This window comes from Molossus molossus, unplaced genomic scaffold, assembly GCF_014108415.1.
Source record: "Molossus molossus isolate mMolMol1 unplaced genomic scaffold, mMolMol1.p scaffold_m16_p_12, whole genome shotgun sequence".
Lineage (NCBI taxonomy): Eukaryota > Metazoa > Chordata > Mammalia > Chiroptera > Molossidae > Molossus > Molossus molossus.
In genome coordinates, this window is record NW_023425347.1 from 68,830,767 (window position 1) to 68,853,465 (window position 22,699).

The following is a 22,699-nucleotide window of genomic DNA, read 5'->3' on the forward strand; positions in this document are numbered from 1 at the left end:
GACAACACGCATTTTTCAGATCTCTCCTTGTGTCACCTGTGCAATTATCCTGTTGGCCAGAGGAGCAAGCCATTATGTCAGCAGCATAAACACACCTGCTTTGAGTTTTATTGACATTAATAGGATGCATTAGGGATGGAGGACAGTTAGATAGCATGTTATCTATGGTACACACACCACTGTTTATAACTCCCTTTAGTAATACTCAGCTCAAAAACATGAAGAAAGAAGATGGGGTTGATTACTTTAGGTTTGGTATAACCAGAGGTGGATAAGTAGGAATTGACAGCATTGAAGATGATGATTATGGGTTCATCTCAGTCTGGAGGTAAGAGATACTAAAAATATATGAAGGTCTGGGGGAAAGATCTAGGCACTGAGGAGTTGAGATGGCAAGTAACAGATTCAGGGAGAATAAAAGAAGTAGGTTGAGGAAAAGGAGTTTTGGTGAGCAAGGGATTTTCAGAGTTTGGGCTATAATGGATCTGCATAATTATGAAATCTAAGACAGAGTACAAGAAGATAATTAAAGAAATAGAAAGAAATTGAGAAATAGAAAGTTTCAGTCCAAGGTCTTAGAAAGATTCATTGCTTGAACATTTTATTAAACCTCAAAGGTCCTTTCATGTACTAACATTCCTGCCTTTGTGAGTCAGTGTGATGTCATAGAGGTAGATGAAATGGGGTAAGGTAGAAAAATTCTGAATTACTTGTTGAGGTCATTGAACAAGGTGGGAGAAGGTCCAGGAGCATATCAACAGCTATTAGAAGACAGATGAAGAAATAATCTGATACTGCTGATTTGTATGAAACGCATGGACTTGGTTTTTCAATTAGGACAATATATTTTTTCCTTTTTATCTATTTAAAAAATATTTTACTCTTCTCCCTTTTATTTCACTCTTGTATTCTATTTTCTTTGAATAGATACTTTTAGCAAATAGGGAAGGGGGTTAAGAAAGTAGAGATGGGGATAGGATTGGTGGTTTTCTAAAGTAATTAAATTTAGGAGGACATCCAAAGAGTCTCAGCTGCCCATTTTCTCTAATATTGGAAAGGTCATAATCCTAGATAATGAGCGAAGAGGTCTTATTTACTTATAATACAACATTTAATGTATTTATAAGGCAGAGACTAATAAAACGTTTTCCTGATAATGCAAAAAAATTAGAAATAATCACATTTTTATTTTATTTTAGACTGATAACTATTATTTTAAAAGATAGAATTCAAGTCATTAAAGTTTATAGCATGCCTTTTATACATTTTTACTTTTATAACAATGTGGAACCAGAATTAAGATGGTACAGTTATCTGTCATTGAATTGTAAAGTTATGGTTTGGTGGCAATCTTAAAATCCTTGATCACCTGGTGTAAGTCAAGTAATACATTTCATGAAAACCTGTTCTTCAGATTTTCACATTGTACAGTCGGCCCTCGTTTATTGTGGTTAATCATTTCCAGACTCTACCACAATAAATGAATTTCTGTGAAGTAGGAATCTTTATTTATATACATATATATGTGTGTGTGTATATATATATGTTTATATTTATAATCATATCATTATGAATGAAACTTATTTTAATAGTTTTCTCAATAAAGATTTTCTAATTAGACGTGTATTTGTAACATTACTAAGCAAAGTCCTCTTATATTAATATCCAATTATTTGAGCACTTAATTATAAATAATAAATCTGTGTTAGCATTAATTTTTTTAGTGTACTGAAAGATAATTTTCAGGCTTTGTTTCTTAGATTTTTCAAGTGATTAAATATTGGGTTTTCATTTTCATAAAGTACTTGTTAGATGTAAGAAGGAAGTTTCATACAGTATACTTAATTAACTATTAGACAAAGAGTTCTCTAGGAGAATATGAGTTTGACTTCCCCCAGAATCTTCACAAATAGGAAAGACTGATTTAGCTGGCTTTGATAGCTTATACTGCGGTAAATTGCTTTTTAAAGTATATATATAAAATCTTTCTATCTATCTAGCTAGCTAGCTAGCTAGCTCTTCTACTCAAGTTAATTTTTATTTTTTATGTTTAGGATAAATATATGTACCATACGGCTCCAGTTGAAAAATCACACGGCAGACTGCAAAGCAGAACATCAAGATCACAAAAGAAAAAATCCAAGTCACCTGAGAGAAGTAAATATTGTGTAAATGCAAAAAACTACGAACAGCCTACGATTTCTTCAAAATCACACTCTCCATCTCCCTACACAAAAAGACGCATGTGTGAGCTATCTGAAGACACCAGGCGGCGGCTGGCCCATTTAAATCTGGGACCCTATGAATTCAAAAAAGAAACAGATAAACCTCCATTTGTGATTAGACATGTATGTGTTCTCTTAAACATTTCCATTTGAAACTGATCTAATCTGTTCTTTCATGAAAACATTATTCTAAAACTTCTTTTAACTTCTAGCCTATGTTCATAATTTCCCTGAACTGTTAGCCTAGCAATCTAAAATGGAAAAGTAACTTAGAATAAAAGAACATTTTTTTGTCAGTCTTTACACCTGACAAAGATCAAGCTCCACTTTGAATGTAATGTTAAACCCATTTTCTTCTTATACTGCGTACAGTGTAATAACTCTACAAATTGAACGTAGATGTAATTGACATTAAAACTAAAATAGCAGAGTAGTTGGTTGCCTCCTACTTGTGCTCTGACCAGTGCTAGGGATCAAACCTGCAACCAGGTTTGTGCCTTTAACCAGTAATTGAACCCACGACCCTTCAGTGCACAAGCCGACACTCTAACCACTGAGAAACACTGGCCAGGGCTCCCCTTGACTTTTTAAAAATTATAATGGAAAGTAAATTTTCTTTGAAATTATATCTTGTGGGTAAACCTTACATAATGAATGGATCTTTGAAGCAAATCCTTATTTGATGGGGATGGGAAGAATAGAATAATTCTTACATGGCTTGTATAAACCTTGACATTTTTATTAAAGTGATTTTCCTCTCAGCTTTCAAATGAATAGAAAGAAACGCAGTTAGAAAATTGCTTGCCTTATTGTATAGGAAATTGGATTTTTCTAGTTGTATTTGTAAACATAAACATGCCCCTCACAACCCCATAGCCATTCATGATTTTAAAAACACTTAAATTGATAACCATACAAAATTTTAATTTGGTACATGCATATGCAAAATGTTAACACTTTTAGGGAAGACATTTTAGTTTTACATTCATTGTATTAAAAATAGCCTTTAAGAATATGGAGCAGTTTCAAGAAATCACTGGCATGCTCCCAAACAAACTGGCACAACCATTTTTTTTCTTTTTCATTTGTCCAGAGTAGGATTTTATTTATGCAGAATCATTTTTTTTTTATCATGGTAAAATACATGTAACAGAATTTACCATTTCAGTCATTTTAAAATATATAATTTAGTGGCATTAAGTACATTCATATTGTTCTACAACTGTCACAGCTATCTATTTCCAGACCTTCATTATCCTAAACAAAAACCCTGGACTCATTAAGCATTCAGCTCCCATCCCTTCCTTTCACTAGCTCCTGGCAACCATGAATCTGCTTTTTATCTCTATGGCTTTCCCTGTTCTGCCATTTCATATGAGTGGAATCATACAATATTGGCACTTTGTATCTGGCATTTTTCACTTAGCACAGTGTTTTAGAGTTTTCATCCATGTTGTAGCATGAATCAGTACTTGATTCTTTTTATGGCTGAATAATAATCTATTATATGGATATATACCAAGTTTTGTTTATCCATCATCTGTTGACTGGCATTTGGGTTGTTTTCACTATTTGGTTATGTGAACAGCCCTTCTATGAATATTTGTACATGTTTTTGTTTGAATACATGTTTTAATCCTAATTGCTTTAATATGCAGGAATGAAAGGGCCATGAGGTAACTCTAAGTTTAGTTTGTTGAGGAATTGTCAAACTGTGTTCCACAGTGGTTGCCCCATTTTACATTCCCACCAGCAATGTATAAGGGTTCCAATTTATCCACATTCTCAACAACACTGGTGGTTTTTTTTCTTTTTTCTGTCTGTTATAACCATCCTAGGGGGTATGGAGTGGTATATCATTATGGTTTAGATTTGCATTTCCCTAATGACTAAAGATGTTAGCATCTTTTCATGTACTTGTTAGCCAATTATGTATTTTCTTTGGAGAAATGTCTATTCATGGTTTTTGCCCATTTTTAAATAGATTGGTTTGTTTTTCAGTTCTAAGTTTTCTTTATATATTTAGGATTCTAGAACCTTATCAGGTATGATTTGTAAATTTTTTCATTCTGTGACTTGTCTTTTGATTCTCCTTTTTAAAATTTAAATTATAAAAATTGTGCTAAGATATACACAATATAAAATTTATTATTTTAACCACTTTTTTTAAATCCTCACTTGAGGATTTTTTTTATTTATTATCAGATAGAGTGGATGAAAGGGAGAGGGAGAGAAAAAAAGAGAGAGGGACAGAGACACATTCATTGGTTGCCTCCCGTATGAGCTGAACAGAGCCGGGGACGAACAGAATTGAACCTGAGACTCATTGGTCCACAGGCTGACACTCTAACTGCTGAGCCAAACCAGCCAGGGCCTATTTTAACCATTTTTAAGTGTACAGTTTAGTGGCATTAAATACATTTACACTGTTGTATAATCATAATCACCCTTTGTCTGCAGAATTTTTTCACCTCGCTAAATTGAAACTCAAAACCCATTAAACAACAACTCCACACTCCCCTTTCCCTTTAGCCCTGGCAACTGCTATTTCTGCTGTCAGTCTTTATGAATTTGACCCCTTTGGGTGTCTCATATAAGTGGAATATACAGTATTTGTCCATCTGTGACTGGCTTATTTCACTTAACATAATGTCATCAAGGTTCATTCATGTTATAGCATTTGTCAGAATTTCCTTTTTACAGTGGGACAATGTTCTTTTATATGTGTATGCCTCGTTTTATTTATCTGTTTGTTGATGGACACTTGGGTTGCTTCTACCTTTTGGCTATTGTCAATAGTGCTGCTGTGAACACAGTGTCAAAATATCTGTTCAGCTCCCTGCTTGCAGATCTTTTGGGTAAATACTCAGAAATGGAATTGCTGAATCATATTATAATTTTATTTTGAATTTTTTGAAGAACCTTCATACTATTTTCCATAGTAGCTGCACCCATTTACATTCCCACTAGCGATACAAATGGGTTTCAATTTCCCCACATCTTCAACTTTTATTACTTTTTGTTTTGTCCCCAGTAATAGTAATACTAATGCGTATGAAATATTATCTCGTTGTGGTTTTAATTTGCATTTCCCTAATGACTAGTGTTATTGAACATTTTTTATGTGCTTATTTGTCATTTTTATATCTTTTGGAGAAATGTCTATTTAAGTCCTTTGCCCACTTTTAATTGAGTTTTTAAAATTAAGTTGTAGAAGTTTACATATTTTGCATATTAATGCCTTATGTATCAGGTAATTAGCAGATATTTTTTCCTATGGGTTGTATTCTCTGTTGGTATTGTTTAATGCACAAAAATTTTCATTTTCATGAATAGAGCTGTCTTTTTTTACAGGATTTATATCACTGAGTTTTTAAATTTTGGTGAGAAAATGTGGTTAGCTGTTATTATCTGTAAGCTATAAAGCACTCAGCATGCTGGACTCTGAACACAGCCGAGTAAAGACACTGTTTGAAGTCACAGTCTACATGCTAAGGAGATAAGTAGCAAATAGCTACAACTTGTTTTTTACTTTTTTTTTTTTTTAATCCTCACCCTAGGACATTTTTTGTTCAGGTAGAGTGGGAGGGAGAGAGAGGAAGAGAGAGAGAGAGAGAAACATCGATGTGAAAGGGACACATCGAGTGGCTGCCACCCGCACGACCGACCAGGGCCGGGGACACTGCAACCGAGGTGCATGCCCTTAGCGGGAACCGAACCCGGGTCTCTCGGGACCGCAGGCTGATGCTCTAACCACTGAGCAAAACCAGACAGGGCTAAAACTTGTTTTTTAAATGTGGCCAAGTAGATTCCTGGTTTTTAGACTTCATAATGGAAAGCAAACTAGGCAATGGAGTAATGAATATTTCAACTGGATATCTGTTCAGTTTTAAATAGGCTCAAATATATAACTAAACAATTCTGGAGTTTAATAAATCAATTTTGTTTAGAAATGAACAGCAAAATACTCAACTATGCTCTGACGTTGAAACATGATGAACCATGTGGTCATGATCACGTTAACCTGAAGATGTGTGGTCTGGTACTTTAGTAGATTTCCTGGTACCATGGGACTGAAAGAAGATTTAAACTGTTACGTTTGTTTTTACATTGAATTCCTTTTCTAGGTTGATCCTCCAAGTCCCAGGGCTGATACTGTATTCGGATCTTCTGGCAGAGACTGTGAAAGAGATGGATGGTCCAGGATGCACAATGGTGAGCTACGCATTCTCTCTCCATTGCTTTATCGCCTTGGCGACCATCAAGCCTTCAATTTCACATCAAGTAACAGAAACAAAATCTTTGCTGAATTATTGGATAATATGGTATAGTGCTGCTTTTTTTTTTTTTTAAACTTTTGGGACACCCATGTAGGTATGCTCCAACATTAATAAAATTTCTGCCCTGCTATATAAATCATCTCCCTCTTTGAGATACAAAATATGTACTAACATATTAAAGACTAATAATTTCTAGTAAAATTAAAACTTGATTTTGTTTTACTCAACAATTTCTAAATTTACTTGACTGTGGAACCCTTTCCTCACCTTAACATATATTATTTACTTTGTGGAACAGACTTTGGGAAATACTGTAGTAAAAAGTTCAAGGTTATAGGTTTGGGGCAGACATTTACACGTATATTTGAATATTTATTCTGCCATTTATTTACAAAGTGGCATTCTTGAATAAATTTTTAACTATTTTGACAATCTATTGAAGAATGAAGATAACATGGTAAATGCTACCATGTAAACTGCCCTATCACACTGGACTTACAAATATCTGCTGTCATTATAATATATAAACAATATTTATATTTCCGAAAAATATAACATCCTTTAGGTTCAGTTTTTAAGAATATATCTTTAAACTTTAGTCCTGGTCCTAACAGTTAGTTAGATAAGTATTTTCTTTAGTTCAAGTTAAAGATGATTTTTATGAAGGTAAAACGTTACTGTGTGATTAGGGATATTTGGGGGCTAGTATCTGTAGACGTTGGCTGGTCACTCAGCAGCCGTTCATTCGCCAGCAGCCTCGAGCAGCTCGCTACACACTGACAAAGGCACCGAGAGAGGAAAACGAGATGGAGTGAAACAGTATAATCATGACATGTAGTGAGCTCCTCCAGCTCTTTCTAAACTGTTGTGTATAATCTCTTTTTATTAAGTGGGGAAATGAAACATTCTTCTCTGAGAACATTCAGAGTTTGTGCTCATTTATTTTGCTTTATGTTTTAGCACTAACAAGGAGATAGATGTGGTAATCAGTGTCTTTTATACTTAGAATGTCAGGTTATTTGAAATTAGGAACAGATGTAGTACTCTGTTCCTCCTCTTAGAAGAAATTTATGGATATAAGAAAATAAGCCCAATTGGTGTGGCTCAGGGGGTGAGCATCTACCTGTGCACCAGGAAGTCCCGGGTTTGATCCCTGGTCAGGGCACATGCCCAGGTTGTGGGCTCGATCCCCCAGTAGGTGGCATGCAGGAGGCAGCCAATTGATGTTTCTCTCATCATTGATGTTTCCCTCTCTCTCTCTCCCTCTCCCTTTCTCTCTCTAAAATCAATAAAAACATATTTAAAAAAAAAAAGAACAAGAAAATAAAAAATAATTCTATAGATGTTTATTTGGAAGATATTTTTGGAATGCACTTGTGTCTGATTTGTCTTAACGGTTATATATAGTTGCCAAATTTCAGACTTACAGAAAAGTTGAAGGAGTACAAAGACTTCTCATATGCCTTTCAGAATCTACACATACTAGTATTTGCTTTTCTCTCTACTTCCCTTTATCTCTTTCCCTTCCTGCCTTCATCTCTCTCTGTTATGTACCTGTGTATAAATTTTATTTTTGCAAAGACATCATTATGGAATGAATTGTGTCCCTCCAAAATTCGTATGTTGAAGCTCTCACCCCATTGTCATGGTATTTGGAGATGGGGCTCTTTGAAGTTTCAAATAGGTATATAGATTCATCATTAGGAAATATTTGCAATAGTGTTAGTACTATATACCAGAATGGAATTTAATACCTAGAAGTTAGGAAAAAAGACGACGACAGAGCTGTTTTTAGTAGGGGTACTATGGAGGTTGCCAAGATCAGCATTGATTCATAGGAAATATATAGTGGCAATAATTATCAGTATAGAGCTCAAGAATTTGATAGAAACAATGAATTGATAGAGTTGCTAGGTTTTAGATTAAAACTCTCCTGCTTAAAGTCATGATTGCCCTTTAAGATTGAGTCATATCTAAACCTGTCGAGTGAAAGTCAACTATGGAGAGAGGAAGGATGCAAGAGGCTCTGAGCTATCAGACTACTCCCTGTGTGAATGGTGACTTCAATACAAAGAGGATTTTAATTTCTATATTAGATATTTGCTGAGGGAATATTTTGATGACTGATTGCTGCATTTCGTTTTTAACCTGTAGTGTTAGTCACTACTTGATATTTGATTAAATATCACATCCATTTGATTAACAGATCCATAATCTGAGTCATTTTTGAGACAAAGTCACTTTTATTCTGTGTGCTTTTGTTTCATAATAAGGAAATGTACTATTCTTATATTAGTGGCAGTAGCACTGGACTAATCAGAGACCTCAGTTTCATTACTTGTGAGCTACATAGGAAATCAGCCTCCTGAAATGTAAAGTAGAAATAATAGTGTTATGTATTGTATCAGTCTGCTTAGGCTGCCATAACAAAATGCCATAGACTGGGGACTTAAACAAGACACTTGATCACAGTTCTGGAGGCTGGAGAGTCCAAGTTCGAGGTGCTGGCATGATAGGTTTCATTCTGAGATCTCTTCTCTGAGCTTGTAGGCAGCAGCCATCGCACTCTGTGCTCACGTGACCTCTTCTTCATGTCTCCACGGAGAAAGAAATGAAGAGAGAGTAAGAACACACGTGAGCATATGCATGAGGGCATGCTCTCTGATGTCTCGTTTGATAAGGCCATTCTTTCCGTCATGAGGCCCCATCCTCATGACCTCGTCTAACTCTAATTACCACCCGGAGGTCCAATCTCAAATACCATCATTTTGGGGATTAGGCCTTCAACGTTTGAATTTTGAGATAACACAAACATTCATTCCATAGTATCTATTTCATGAAGTTATTGGAGAATCAAATAATCGCTAACATTTCTTGAATGTGCTTTCTGTTAGCTACTATTCTAAATACATTTCATTGGTTAATTACTCATAGTAACCCCAAGAATTTTAGATAGTTATTTATCCTAAAGAAATCTGAGGTTTAAAGAAGTAAGTTGATCAAGATCACACACATACACGGCCTCGATCTGAATTAGCTCTTCTTACTTTTTTCAAATGTGACCCATTCATTAAGGTCCAACTCAACTTTTTCCTCCTTTAGGAAGTTGTTGTTTTTTATTTCCTTCAACCTTGAGAGATTGATCTTCGTATGACTTTTTTTTTATCCTCACCCGAGGAAATTTTTTTCGATAGTTTGTTCAGATAGAGTGGGAGGGAGAGAGAGAAACATTGACGTGAAAGGGACACATCGAGTGGTTGCCATCCACACAACCCAACCAGGGCCAGGGGCAGACTGCAACCGAGGTATGTGCCCCTAGCGGTAACCGAACCCGGGACTCTCTGGACTGTAGGCTGACGCTCCAACCACTGAGCCAAACCGGCCAGGGCTTCAGATGACTTTTTAATAGTATTAATTGCCTGTATCATTCTGTTCTTTTATGCTGTTACTCACTTTGTATAACTTAACCAAAGTAGATTATAAGCACTTCACAACCATGGGCTGTGAATCTAACCTCCTTTATCTCATGCATTTAGAATATAGTAATTATTGGTAAGGGAGATTAAATGTGAACATTGGGAAATCTCACATTCCAAGGAAGAGCTTAATTTGTAAAAATGAAAGAAAATTATAAATCTGAATTGGGATAAGTTTATAAATGGTTTGTGGAAGGCAGAAGACATACAAGTGCTTTAATATATTGATACTTGTAATATTACATTAGTGGCCAGAAGGAATGTATACCATGTCCAGAAATTACTACCTTCATTTTCAAAGCTAGCATGTTTGGAGCAATTGGCTCAGTATTCTTTATCATTCTTTTATTTTTTTCTCCTATTTGTGGCCATGCCTGTGCATTAGATTTTACAAAAGAGGAGGCAGCTATGATTTATTTTCATTTTGAAAGGCACTTGAAGCAAGTAGAATCTTTCTGAATTAAATGGTGAAACTGCCCTTGTGTGGAGGACATTAATGTTTCAGCAGTTCTCTTTAATGGTTTAGGGGACTTGGAAAACCAACATCCCCTTGTGCCATTAACAAAAACTAACTGTTGACTGAATATAGTTTATCCTAGGTCTCTGTCTATCTAGCCTTTTTTTTTTCCTGGAAAAAGCTATTTGGGAGGTAAAATGTAATATGCTTTTCACCAGAATGTATGAGCAAGGAAGTAGAATTGCGATTTATGGTTCTAATTTACTTGACTGTCAATATAATAGAGATTATACTACTTAAAAGTTGATTCTTGAAAGTTGACTCCTTTAAATAATGAGTAAAACCCCAAATCTGCATCTACAATGTAGTGGTCCTTATCTTAGGGAGAGATTTAGAATAGTTTTATAATTCGATTTGTTACAGAGACCGTGCTAGGGACTTCTATAAGCTGTATAACTTAATCATCACTATGACTCTCTGAGGTAAAGTAAGCATTGCCTTCATACTCTTAAAATGAGGAATGAAACAGATTAATTGTATAACTTTGCCAAAGTAATATATTTGATAAATGGTAGAATCAGAAATTCAACCTAGGCTTGTTTGACTTAGAATTTGATTGTAATGATGTTGATGATGATGTTAGTAATGTATTAAAATTTATTTTATTACCTTGCATGTAATGTCTAATGCAGTCTTTAAAATAAATTACGAACAAGGTACATCAGACAGATGAGGAATATGGGTCGTAGAGAGATGAAGTAGTTTGCCCAAGGTCGTGAAGGAAGTGCTGGGGGCTAGACTGTAATGTAGATCTGTTTGTCAGCAAGGTCTGTACACTGAGGTATGCTACACCCTCTGAAACTGGCCCTGTTTCCATTTGACAGACTTGATTCTAGCATGGACTCCAAGAAGAGTTGACAATATCTATTAAATCTATATATTCGAATTATATTTCATCATAAACTGCTTTATTAACTAAAACTTATCCATTTCATCCATGTCAATTTTATAACCATTCATGAAGACAAATTGGTTAATCAACTAAAAATTATTCTGGTCTGTATTCAGATATTTCCCACCCTAATGAAATTAGTATTTATGAAATTACTTAATTACTGAAGAACTAATACAAGTTTTAATTTATTGCTTATCATTCTTGCTTGTGTGACATTGAAGGATTTTAAGCTATTTCTGAAAACTGCTGTATGCATTATAATCACAGAAACATAGTGATAGCAAAAAGCAAAGATGAAATCAAATATTCTTCTTTTTGATATAAAATGTTTACAGTTTCTTGTATATATCTTTCTTCAGATCACTCTCATCTTGGCAGCTACCGACCCAAGGATTATAAGGTATGTAGTGTAAATTACAGAATGATAATTATCCTTGCTTTCAGTAAAGCATAAGTCAGAGATGATCATAGTAAAAAAAAATGCACCAACTATAATTGTCATATCATGAATGTCATTATTTTGGCTATATTGTCAAGTGGTAGAATAGACTTTTCATTCCATGTCTTTCTACAAGTATTTTGTAGGCTTTAGATTGTTCTTTTGGTTTAGTTACTGAATGTATCTGGGTGTGTGTGTGTGTGTGTGTGTGAGAGAGAGAGAGGGGGCGGGGGAAGGAAGGAAGGAAGGAAGGAAGGAAGGAAGGAAGGAAGGAAGGAAGGAAGGAAGGAAGGAAGGAAAGAAGGAAGGTAGGTTGTTACTTTTAGTAGTACCTCACACAGTACTATTTATAAACTTCAGTCATTCACAGTGCATCCTCATAACATCAACATGTAATTTATACTGTTTTCTTTAAATTTACCTTTTTATCTCACCACTGTAAATGAAAAATCAATAGCACATGCTTTAAATGAATGATAGTCTTAAAGATACTGTGAAAGCAAAACAGTTACTAAACTCTGGCTAGCTAACTGTTGTTTTCCAAAGGCTCTGAGCCATGTTCTCTATTTTGTAACATGAGATGAACAATGATAGATAGGTATGAGAGACATAAGTAGCTAACTGAAGATTTCTGATTGAAAGAGAATTGAAAAGAACACACATTTTTTTGTGATGCTATGTTATTTAGTGTATGTCCATGTGCCATTTAAAATGTTTTGTGTATCATATAAAATCATATGGGGTACCATATGAATTATCTGCCACAATACTAGTAGTTTATGTCCTATATTTTTTTATTTAAATATATATATATATATATATATTTTTTTTAATCCTCACCTGAGGACATTTTTCCATCTTTTGTACAGATAGAGTGGGAGGGAGAGAGAGGAAGAAAGAGAGAGAGAGAAACATCGACGTGAAAGGGACACATCGAGTGGCTGCCACCCACACGACCAACCAGGGCCGGGGACAAACTGCAACCGAAGTACATGCCCTTAGCGGGAACCGAACACGGGTCTCTCCGGACCGCAGGCCGACGCTCTAACCGCTGAGCCAAACTGGCCAGGGCAATTAAATGAACATGCTCTTTCTAAGATGTATTGACTGAAGACAATGACAAAACCTTTCTTGCCTCTGACGTGACTTCATTGGAGAGGCTGTAGAAGGGCTTTGTGACGTAGAAACATAAAATAAACAAATCTGTGGGGGAGTTAGCAGATGGGAGTAAACGAGTAAGAAAGTGGTACAAACTGATCTCTTAAAATTTTTCGTGCTTCACAATTTATATTATATATTTATTTTCATCTTTGTTTAAAATCTGCCTGTTTTACTAATCTGTAAATTCCAGGATGGTAAAGACCTTGTTGATCTTGCTTATTGATAATTGCTAGTTCCTAGCATATTGCCTGATATATAGTGTGGATCTTAATATGTGTGTATTGTGTGAGTGGATTATGAAGAGAAAACAAGTTAACCAATTACATACAAATACAGAATGGACAGAAAGGGACAAAGTTTATAAGACACTAATCTTTATCTTAAGGTAACTGTGATCCAGCTCTACATTGGCTAGTTCATTTAAAAATAGGTGTATATATTTAGAATCCTCTTTTGCAAGTGAATTATTTGAAAGAACTGCATTTCAAACCACCTTTAATTCCCCCCCCACACACACACTCACTTCTGGATTCTTCACTTTTAGTGTTAGCGTAGAAGTCGATAGTTCATACTACCCTTGTAGGGCCATGGATGGCAAGTGAGCTCACGGGATTAGTTCTGAAACCATAGGATTTTTACAAAGAAAAGAGTCATAAAGCTGGGAGTACTTGCTAAATAATTTCCAGAAAAGTTGGACTTTGTCCGAATTCTGTTGAGAAATATGTTTTATATAGGCAAAGACGAGGGTATGTCTTTAGAAGGAAAGCAAAATGAAGAAGTCTTAGAGTTTAGAATAAGTACAGTGTCCTGGGAGAAAAGAGAAACTGCTGGTCTGGCTTGTGTGATAATTGCTTTTTATTTACTTATTTATGTTTTTAATTTTATTTTTGTTACAGATGTTTCTCCTTTTTTACCCCATTGAAACCCTCATCCCCGTCCCCCCCACCCTGTCCCCGGCTTTGTTGTCCGTGTCCATTGGTTATGCGTACATGCATATAAGTTCTGTGGTTTATCTCTTCCCTCGATAATGGTTTTTTAACATCTTTACTTTCCATTTTTTCCACTTCTCCATACTGATTTAGCTATTGCCTCCCTTTTTAAGATTTCTAGATACTTGGTCATATCTTTTGGCCAAACTCAACTGTCTTCGCCTTGTATGATTATAACCAGCTGTTCTCATAAATACTTACATTCTTTCAGTCTTGTTTCTTTTTTGTTCCACCAGTCCTCCACCCCGAATCGCTGGCTGCTTCTCTCCTGTACGTGTGATTCCACATGCCTTTTGTGTGATAGGCATTCATTAATGTGTGGGTTTTCAGTGGGGGTTAGACCATCCTCCAGGTGGCATTTTAGACATTTTCAGGGACATTTTAAAATTACAATTATTTAGGGGAAGTGTTCTTGATATTTAGTGAGTAGGGATGCTAGACACTCTATGAGAGTGGAATAGTTCCAAACAATGAGGAGTTCTCCTGTCCCACTGACCACCGTGGAGGTGAACAACATGCTCATAGTTGCTAGGACTAATCCAATTCTACATAGAATAGTATTTTCATGTTGTTTTGATATACACCATATATTACAGGAATACAAGTATAAATGGTATAAAGATCATGCTTTGTTTTGTTAAGAATATATGGTGTACTATTACACTCTGATGAAGTATATGACTGCTCATTTATTTTCCTGGTTTTCTTGTATGGAATGGCTTATGATCCTCTTACATTTACTCCAAACTTACTTACATAGCAAGTGCAAGCATCTATTGTGTTTTCTAGAGTCATCATATTTGAGCATTAATGTATTCAAATACATATTTAAAGTCAGAATCCTTTAATTTCTCTTTATACTATAATTAGGACAATACATTGAAAGTGTGTCTATATGTAAGTGACACTTTCAGTGTATTTCATTTAAAGCTATATAAGTGGGTAATACAAAATATTTATTTTTCAAATGAGGGCTGTCCTAATAAATTTAGGCAGCTACCATAACAAACACCAAAGACTGGGTGGCTTAGATACAAACATTTACTTTCTCCCAGTTCTGGAGGCTGGGAGGTGCATGCTCAGAGTGCCAGCCAGTTTAGCTCCTGGTGAGAGCAAGGACTACTCTTCAGCAATAATTCTGCTCAGGGAGTGTGGTGAAATTTATTTTGCCACACCTAGGATGCTTTGTCCTTCCCCACTCCCAACATCTCCCTTTCCTTCTAAGAAAGATGATGTGACTCAAACTATTATATGGAAATAAAATTCTAGCAAAACTAGAATTCATCTCTGCCCTCATGGATATTTCATAATAGTGAGGGAGATATTAACAAAATTCCAAAATTAATATAGACTTGGAAGCATAGTAAATATCATGGAGGACATGCACTAGCTTGGACATTATATGCTAAGAGGCTCTAATACGATGTAGCAGAAAGGAAGAAGCATTTTGAGGCTCTCTGATCGTCCTTGAGCTCTAACGGCGAATAGGAATTTGCTACATGAAAAAGGAGAGCACGTGCAAGGAGGAAGGGGAAATACGTTTATAAAGATTCAGTGGCTGGGCGACTAAAAGACCAGTATTGCTACAAGTCAAAGACATGAGTAGGTTCATGTTATAAATTGAGGCTGGAGTAGTGTTAGAATCAAATCTTTTAGACCATGTTGTAAGAATTTTGGTAATTGTTCTAAATACAATGGGAAGCAAATGAAATTGTTTAAAATAGCAAGGTGAAATGGTTAGATATGTACTTTGAAAATATCACTTTTTTAATTAATTATTTATTTTTGTTACAGATGTTTCTCCTTTCCCCCCCATAGACACCTTCCTCCCGATTCCACACCCTCCCTACAGCATTGTTGTCTGTGTCCATTGGTTATGCATACATGCACATAAGTTCTGTGGTTCATCTCTTCCTTCCCCCTCACCCCCCTTCTTTAAGGGTTTTCAGTCTTAACCCTACTTCTTTCTATATCTCTGCATCTATTTTGTTCATCAGCTTATTTTGTTTATTATATTCCAAAATAAGTGAGATCATGTGATATTTGTCTTTCTTTTATTGGCTTATTTTGCTTAGCATAATACTCTCCAGGACCCTCTATGTCATCTCAAAGGATAAGAGATCTTTCTTTCGTACAGCTGCATAGTATTTCATTGTGTATGTGTACCACAGCTTTTTTATCCACTCATCTATTAATGAGCTGTTTCCAGATCTTAGCAATTGTAAATAGTGCTGCTGTGATCACTCTTGATTACAGTATGGAAAATGGATTGGGCTGAGAAATGAGTGAATACTAGTGAACAAGGTATTGAATAGTCAATGTGAGAAATAATAAGCTTGTATTGGAGTGGTAGTAATTGAGGTTAATAGCAATGGGGAAATTACATTTTTAGGATTAATGTTGATGGATAAGTAGGCTTGAAAAGTAGAAAAGATATGCTGTGTTCTCATAGAGAAATACTTAATATCATAAAGATGTCCTTTTACTTTAATTGGAAAATTAACAAGCTCTTACTAAAAATATCTCCAGACACTTATTTTTTAAAAAATTGTCAGTGTTTTATGTCACCATTTAAGATAGGAAAATGTGTAAAGGTGAGTTTGGAGTTCATAAACTTTTAAATTCTGTGACAAATTCCTTTTTATCTTGTTTAGACTCTGGATAGTCTCTGACAGTGGCTTTCAGCTTAGAAACAGATCAGAGCTTAAAATAAACCATATATTTACTGTTGGCATTCTGAAGCGGATTTAACATTAAGAAGTTACTGGGCTTGTTTCTGGCAGGTCAGAAGCAAGGATAGGAATCTGAGGTAATGGAGAAGCTTAGTATAGGAGGTAAGGATTAGTTGAACATTCTTTCCAGTGGTGTGTGAGCATATCTAAAAGAGACAGTTTTAATTTTTTTGCCTTTTATTTGTCTTGGTCAACAAATTTTTATGAAAGTAATTTTTGGAATCTGAAAATGTTGGAATTTTTGTTATGCCAATTAAGAATTGCAACCACTAGATGGGATTTTTGCTTTTTTTCATTCTAAGGCACCTTTCAAATGAACTGTTGTGTTCACATAAAAAAAAATTGTCCAGCTGGTGTGGCTCAGTGGATTGAACATCGTCCCATGGACTGAGGTCCCAGTTCAATTCCTGGTCAGGGCACATGCCCAGGTTGTGGGCTCGATCCCAGTAGTGGGCGTGCAGGAGGCAGCTGATCGATGTTTCTCCTTTACATCTATGTTTCTATCTCTCCCTTCCTCTCTCTCTAAAAAAATTAAAATAAATTTAAAAAATCAATAAAAACATATTTAAAACAAAATTCTTCCAGGAGGCCTCCAATTCTAAAATATCCTTAGTGAAATTATGCCATTTACAGCAATAAGTGTACGAGGAAGGAGGCTCAGAAGTCTCAGAGGAGACTTTGTCCATGGCTATTTCTCAGCAGAGGGTCTGAGCTGTGGCAGCACAGGGAGTCTATTTGGATCTTACTGGACTTCCAGACTGTCAGCTGCCAGCATACCGGACCACCACAATAGAGACTTCTAGTCGAGATGGAGTGTAAGTCAGTGCTGCACTTGCCTCCTCCCAAAGCCACATCAAAGTTACAACTGAACTACAGAAAACCATCATTTAGAACCACCTGAAAGCTGGCTGAATGGAAGTCTTACAATTAGGGAATTAAAGAAGAAGCCACTTTGTGACTGGTAGGAGGGGCAGAGATGCGCAACAGGCTGGTTCCACACGCACATGTGGTGAAGTAAACTGGGAGGGATATCTTGGCAGTAGAGGTCCCTCCCCACCGAGGGGTGAGGGGTCCCAGCCCCATACCAGGACCCTAGCTCAGGATTCCAGTCCCAGGAAAAGAAGTCCCCATAACTTCTGGCTGTAAAACCCAGCATGAATTGAGATTGAGGGAGATGGAGGGCTGTAGGAGTCCCAGGCATTCCTCTTAAAGGGCCCACACACGGACTTACTTGGACTCACTCTCTCTGAGTTCAAGCTCTGGGGCAGCAGCTTGAAAGGTACCAGAGACATGGAAAGATACTGAATTGTTTGGCATCAGGGCAAGAGCTGGAGGGCCAGCTTTCTCCCAGACGGAAGTGCTGGTCGAAGCCATTGTTTCCTTGGTGAGCCCTCCCCCACCAGAGCCTGCAGTTCAGTGCCATATCTGAGACCTATCAACCTGGCTCACACAGTTTGCCCTGCCCTGATGATTCCCTGAGGTCCTGCCCCACCAACTTGAGGCCCACCCATGCTCTTTCTAGTGGCTTTTCCATACAAATGGCCTGTCTTGGCTCATGCTTCAGATTTTCCTAAAATCTCTCAAACAAGCAGCATCTGGCATCAGCGAGCCCCATCCCTCTCACTAAGTGGCCCCAGGCCCAGCACTAGCAGCAGCCAGCCTTGGTTCATAGGTTGGACTTGCCTGCACACATCCAAGCCTAGCACAAGTAGCAGTCATCTGCAGATCACTTTGTAGCTCATGCCAGGTGGCCCCAGGTGAGCACAGGTGGTGGCTGACCTTGGCCTGCACCTCCCTAGAGCCAACACATCCAGTGGACAGCTTCAGACCACAATGAAGCACCACAATGAAGCACCACCACCCAACCATCTCCACCAACAATACACTCAAGGGGTGGACTCAGAGGGCACCAGAGCCCTGCTAAAGTAAGTCCTGTTCTGTGGGATTGGCCCCTGAACAGCTGATCCTCCACAGTGGTTGGAAGTTGTAGCCAATCCTTGCAGCTGATCAGTCTCGGGGTAAATCCCTCTGATTAACATGTCAACAGCAATCAAGTTTCAACTATAAAAGAAGGGTGTGCACAGCTTACATGGGAGGTACACCTTGAGTGCCCAGCTTGAGTGATTGGAGAGGCTATGTCCTGGACCCTGCAGGACACCTACTATATTCGGCCACTCTACAAAAGCTGGGAGACTTAGCAGCTCTACCTCATACATAGAAACAAACACAGAGAGGCTGCCAAAATGAGGAGACAAAAAAACATGTCCCAAATGAAAGAACAAAACAAAACTACAGAAAAAGAACTAAACAAAATGGAGACAATCAATCTGCTAGATGTGGAGTTCAAAATACTTGTTATAAGGATGCTCAATGAACTTGGTGAGAACTTCAACAGCATAGAAAACAACCCATCAGAAATGACGGTTATATTAACTGAAATGAAGAATAATTTACAGGGAATCAGCAGTAGAATAGATGAAGCCAATAATCAAATCAGTGATGTGGAATATAAGGAAGCAAAAAACACCAACTGAGAACAGCAAAAAGAAAAAAATAATTAAAAAAAATGAGTATAGTGTAAGGAACCTCTGGGACAACTTTATGCATACCAACATTCTCATCCATGGAGGTGCGGGAAGAATAGAGAGAGAGCAAGAAATTGAAAACCTACTTGAAAAAATAATGACAGAAAACTTCCCTAACTGTGTGAAGGAAATAGACATCAATTCCAGGAACCATAGAGTCCCAAATAAGATAAACCCAAAGAGGCCCACACCAAGACACATCATAATTAAAAGGCAAAAGGTTAAAGAAAAAAAGCAAGAGAAAAGTAGTTACCTACCTACAAGGGAGCTCCTATAAGACTGTCAGTTGATTTCTTGACAGAAACTTTGCAGGCCAGAAGGGATTGGCCAGAAATATTCAAAGTGATGTTAAACAAGGGCCTACAATTGAGAGTATTCTACCGAGCAAAGTTATCATTTAGAATTGAAGGACAGAGAAAGAGCTTCTAGACAAGAAAATAAAAGAGTTCATCACAACCAAACCAGTCTTATAAGAAATATTAATGGGTCTTTAAGAAGAAGAAAAGAAAGTTTAAAAATATGAACAATGAAATGGTAATAAACACATATCTATCAACAATTGAATCTGAAAAATAAAATAAATGAAGAAGCACAACAGAAACAGACTCACAGATATAGAGAACATTTTGACAGTTGCCAGATGGGAGGGGTATTGGGGAGCTGGGTGAAAAGGTGAAGGGATTAAGAAGTACAAATTGGTTGTTACAGAATCATGGGGATTTATCAAGTATTGCATAGGGAATATAGTCAATAATATTATAATAACTATTATGGGGTGAGATGGGTGTGAGATTTATTAGGTTGGTCACTTAGTAAGTTTTGTAATGTCTGATTACTGGGCTGTGCACCTGAAGCTAATATAATAATGCATATCTACTACAATTAAAAAAAAAAAAGATTTAAAAAAATACCAGTATACGCTGGCCGGTGTGGCTCAGTGGTTGAGCATTGACCCATGCACCAAGAGGTTGCCGGTTCGATTCCCAGTCAGGGTACATGCCCAGGTTTTGGGCCTGATCCCCAGTGGGGGGCATGCAGGAGGCGGCCAGTTGATGTTCTCTCTCATCGATGTTTGTCTCTCTCTCTTTCTCTCCCTTCCTCTGTCTCTCTAATATTAATAAAGGAAAAAAAATACCAGGATAATAACTGAATAATCTTTTGGTGTCAAGCAAAATTGAGTTTATGGCATAATGCCTTAAGAGAGAGTACCACCTTCACAGTTTTAGTAGTGTCTCTGATGGGGGGAAATTAGGGGCATTTCTTTATAGGGTTTTAGGGTCTGGTCTCCAGTTTTTATGGTAGGGCTTTTCTTAAGGGAATTTAATTGGTAAAGTTTGTGATACAAAAGTTTAGGATTAATGGATACAAAGGTTGGGGTCTTAAAGCAAGTCTTGATAAAGAAACAGTTAAAGGGATTTGTCTCATTGATTGATCAATTAATTACCTTTGAGAAAGAGACTGTTTCCCAGAGTAAGAATCTGTTGTTTCAAGAAGGAAGCTGATTGATGATTGATCAGACTGTTGTTTAGGTAAATGTTTTATGGGAAGGTTTTGAAGCAAGTAATCAAGTTATTTACTGGTTTATAACATTTTTCCTGGGAAAGAATTTTCTGGAATTCATGGTAAAGTCAAGTGGAGGTAGGTTGGCTTCAGTTCCTTGTTGATAGTTAAGCCATGTGAATACAGGTGGTCTCAGTTCTCACATGTCTTACTAAGGAATACATTACTAAAGTAATACATACTTTTCCATTAATGTTACACATTGTTAGATTTATTCTTAGTGACCACATAGCTTTGTTTCCTATTGCAAATAGTATTTCATGTAAAATTACTTTTTTGTGTGTGTTTTACTGATGTATAGGTTTAAAATAGATTTTTGTATAACATTCTTATCATAGATATTGATTGACTTTTTAAATAGAGGCAAATGTATCATCTACAAATAATGAATTTTCTTTCTGCCTTTCAAATCATTTCTTTGTCTCAACTTACTAGGATCATCAATACAGTGTTGAATAAAAGTGGTGATAGTGGATGTGGCAGAGATACTGCTTATCGGCTTTCCTGCCCTGTCAATATGTTCAAGCCCTCTTGCACAAATGTGGGGGCCTAGTTCTAGCCAACAGGCTGTGAATGGAAATTATATGGATCCCTTCCAGGATGAACTATAGAACCGATCTGAATTCCTTCCTGTTACAGTAACAATGAGACCTTGTGTTCTAGATGACACAGCTGTAAGTTTTTCAGTGTGTCACATCAACAGGGGTCCTTGGGCAGTTTTGCAAAGTATTAATTTCTCTTACTAACCTGTAATACCATAAAGCGCAGGGAACAATGAACCTTAAATATGTCAAACCATTGATTTTTTTTTATTTTTATTTTATTTTTTATCCTCACCCGAGGACATTTTTCCATTTTTTGTTCAGATAGAGTGGGGAGGGAGAGAGAGACAGAAGAAGAGAGAGAGAGAAACATCGACATGAAAGGGACACATCGAGTGGCTACCACCCGCACGACCCAACCAGGGCCAGGGACAAACTGCAACCGAGGTACATGCCCTTAGCGGGAACTGAACCCAGGTCTCTCTGGACCGCAGGTCGATGCTCTACCGCTGAGCCCAACTGACCAGGGCTCAAACCACTGATTTTAAACTTAATTTGATGCTTAATATGTTGCCCCATAACAGTGTGCATTCTTGTCTTGATCTTGTCATTAAAGGATCATGTCCAAGGTTTTACACCTATGAATGTTATTTGCAGTAGATTTTTATTAGATATCCTTTAGCAAGTTAAGGACATTCCCTTTGATATTCCTTGTTTGCAAAGAATATCTATTTTTATATTATGAGTGGATGGATGCTGAAAATTATCAAATGCTTTTTTTTTTCAGCATCTGTTCGAGTTGAAAATGATTTTTTTTTTTTGGTAGTGAATGAATAGATTTTCTATTAGCAACACATCCTTGTATTCTCTGAATAAACCCAACTTGGTCATGTTACATTCTTTTTTAAAATATTACTGAAGTAAACTTTAATATTTCATTTAAGATTTTTTCCCTATATATTACATTGTGGATGGTTTGTAAATACCTTTCTTTACTTTCTTTCAGGGGTTGAGTAGTACTGCTATGATCACATCATAAAATTAGGCAGGGGTCTTTTCTTTCTTTCTGGGGGGTCAGTTTGTTCCTTAGCTTTGTGTATTGGGCTGTTAATAAGTTGGACTGTGAGCCCATCTTCAGTGGGACTTTCCTTACAGGCGTCCTGTGAAGCTTGGGCTATGTAAATTTTTCATTGATTTCTGCCACAGATCTTTCATGTGTCACTGGCCTGGGACCCTCACCACTTAATAGCTTTTTAACTTTGCTTCAATTTTCTTGCCTGTAAAGTGTAGAGATAATA

General features: G+C 36.7%; 1 protein-coding gene across 2 annotated transcripts in view; it reads left to right on the top strand.

The window, feature by feature from the left end:
• Positions 1–22,699, top strand: part of SPATA6 (spermatogenesis associated 6) — a 102,842-nt gene that overhangs the window by 40,133 nt on the left and 40,010 nt on the right. For both annotated transcript variants that reach the window (XM_036256528.1, XM_036256530.1), the window contains 3 exons: positions 2,055–2,348; positions 6,353–6,440; positions 11,753–11,793. In XM_036256528.1, the coding sequence (XP_036112421.1) occupies positions 2,055–2,348; positions 6,353–6,440; positions 11,753–11,793 (423 nt within the window). The remainder of the gene's footprint in view (positions 1–2,054; positions 2,349–6,352; positions 6,441–11,752; positions 11,794–22,699) is intronic.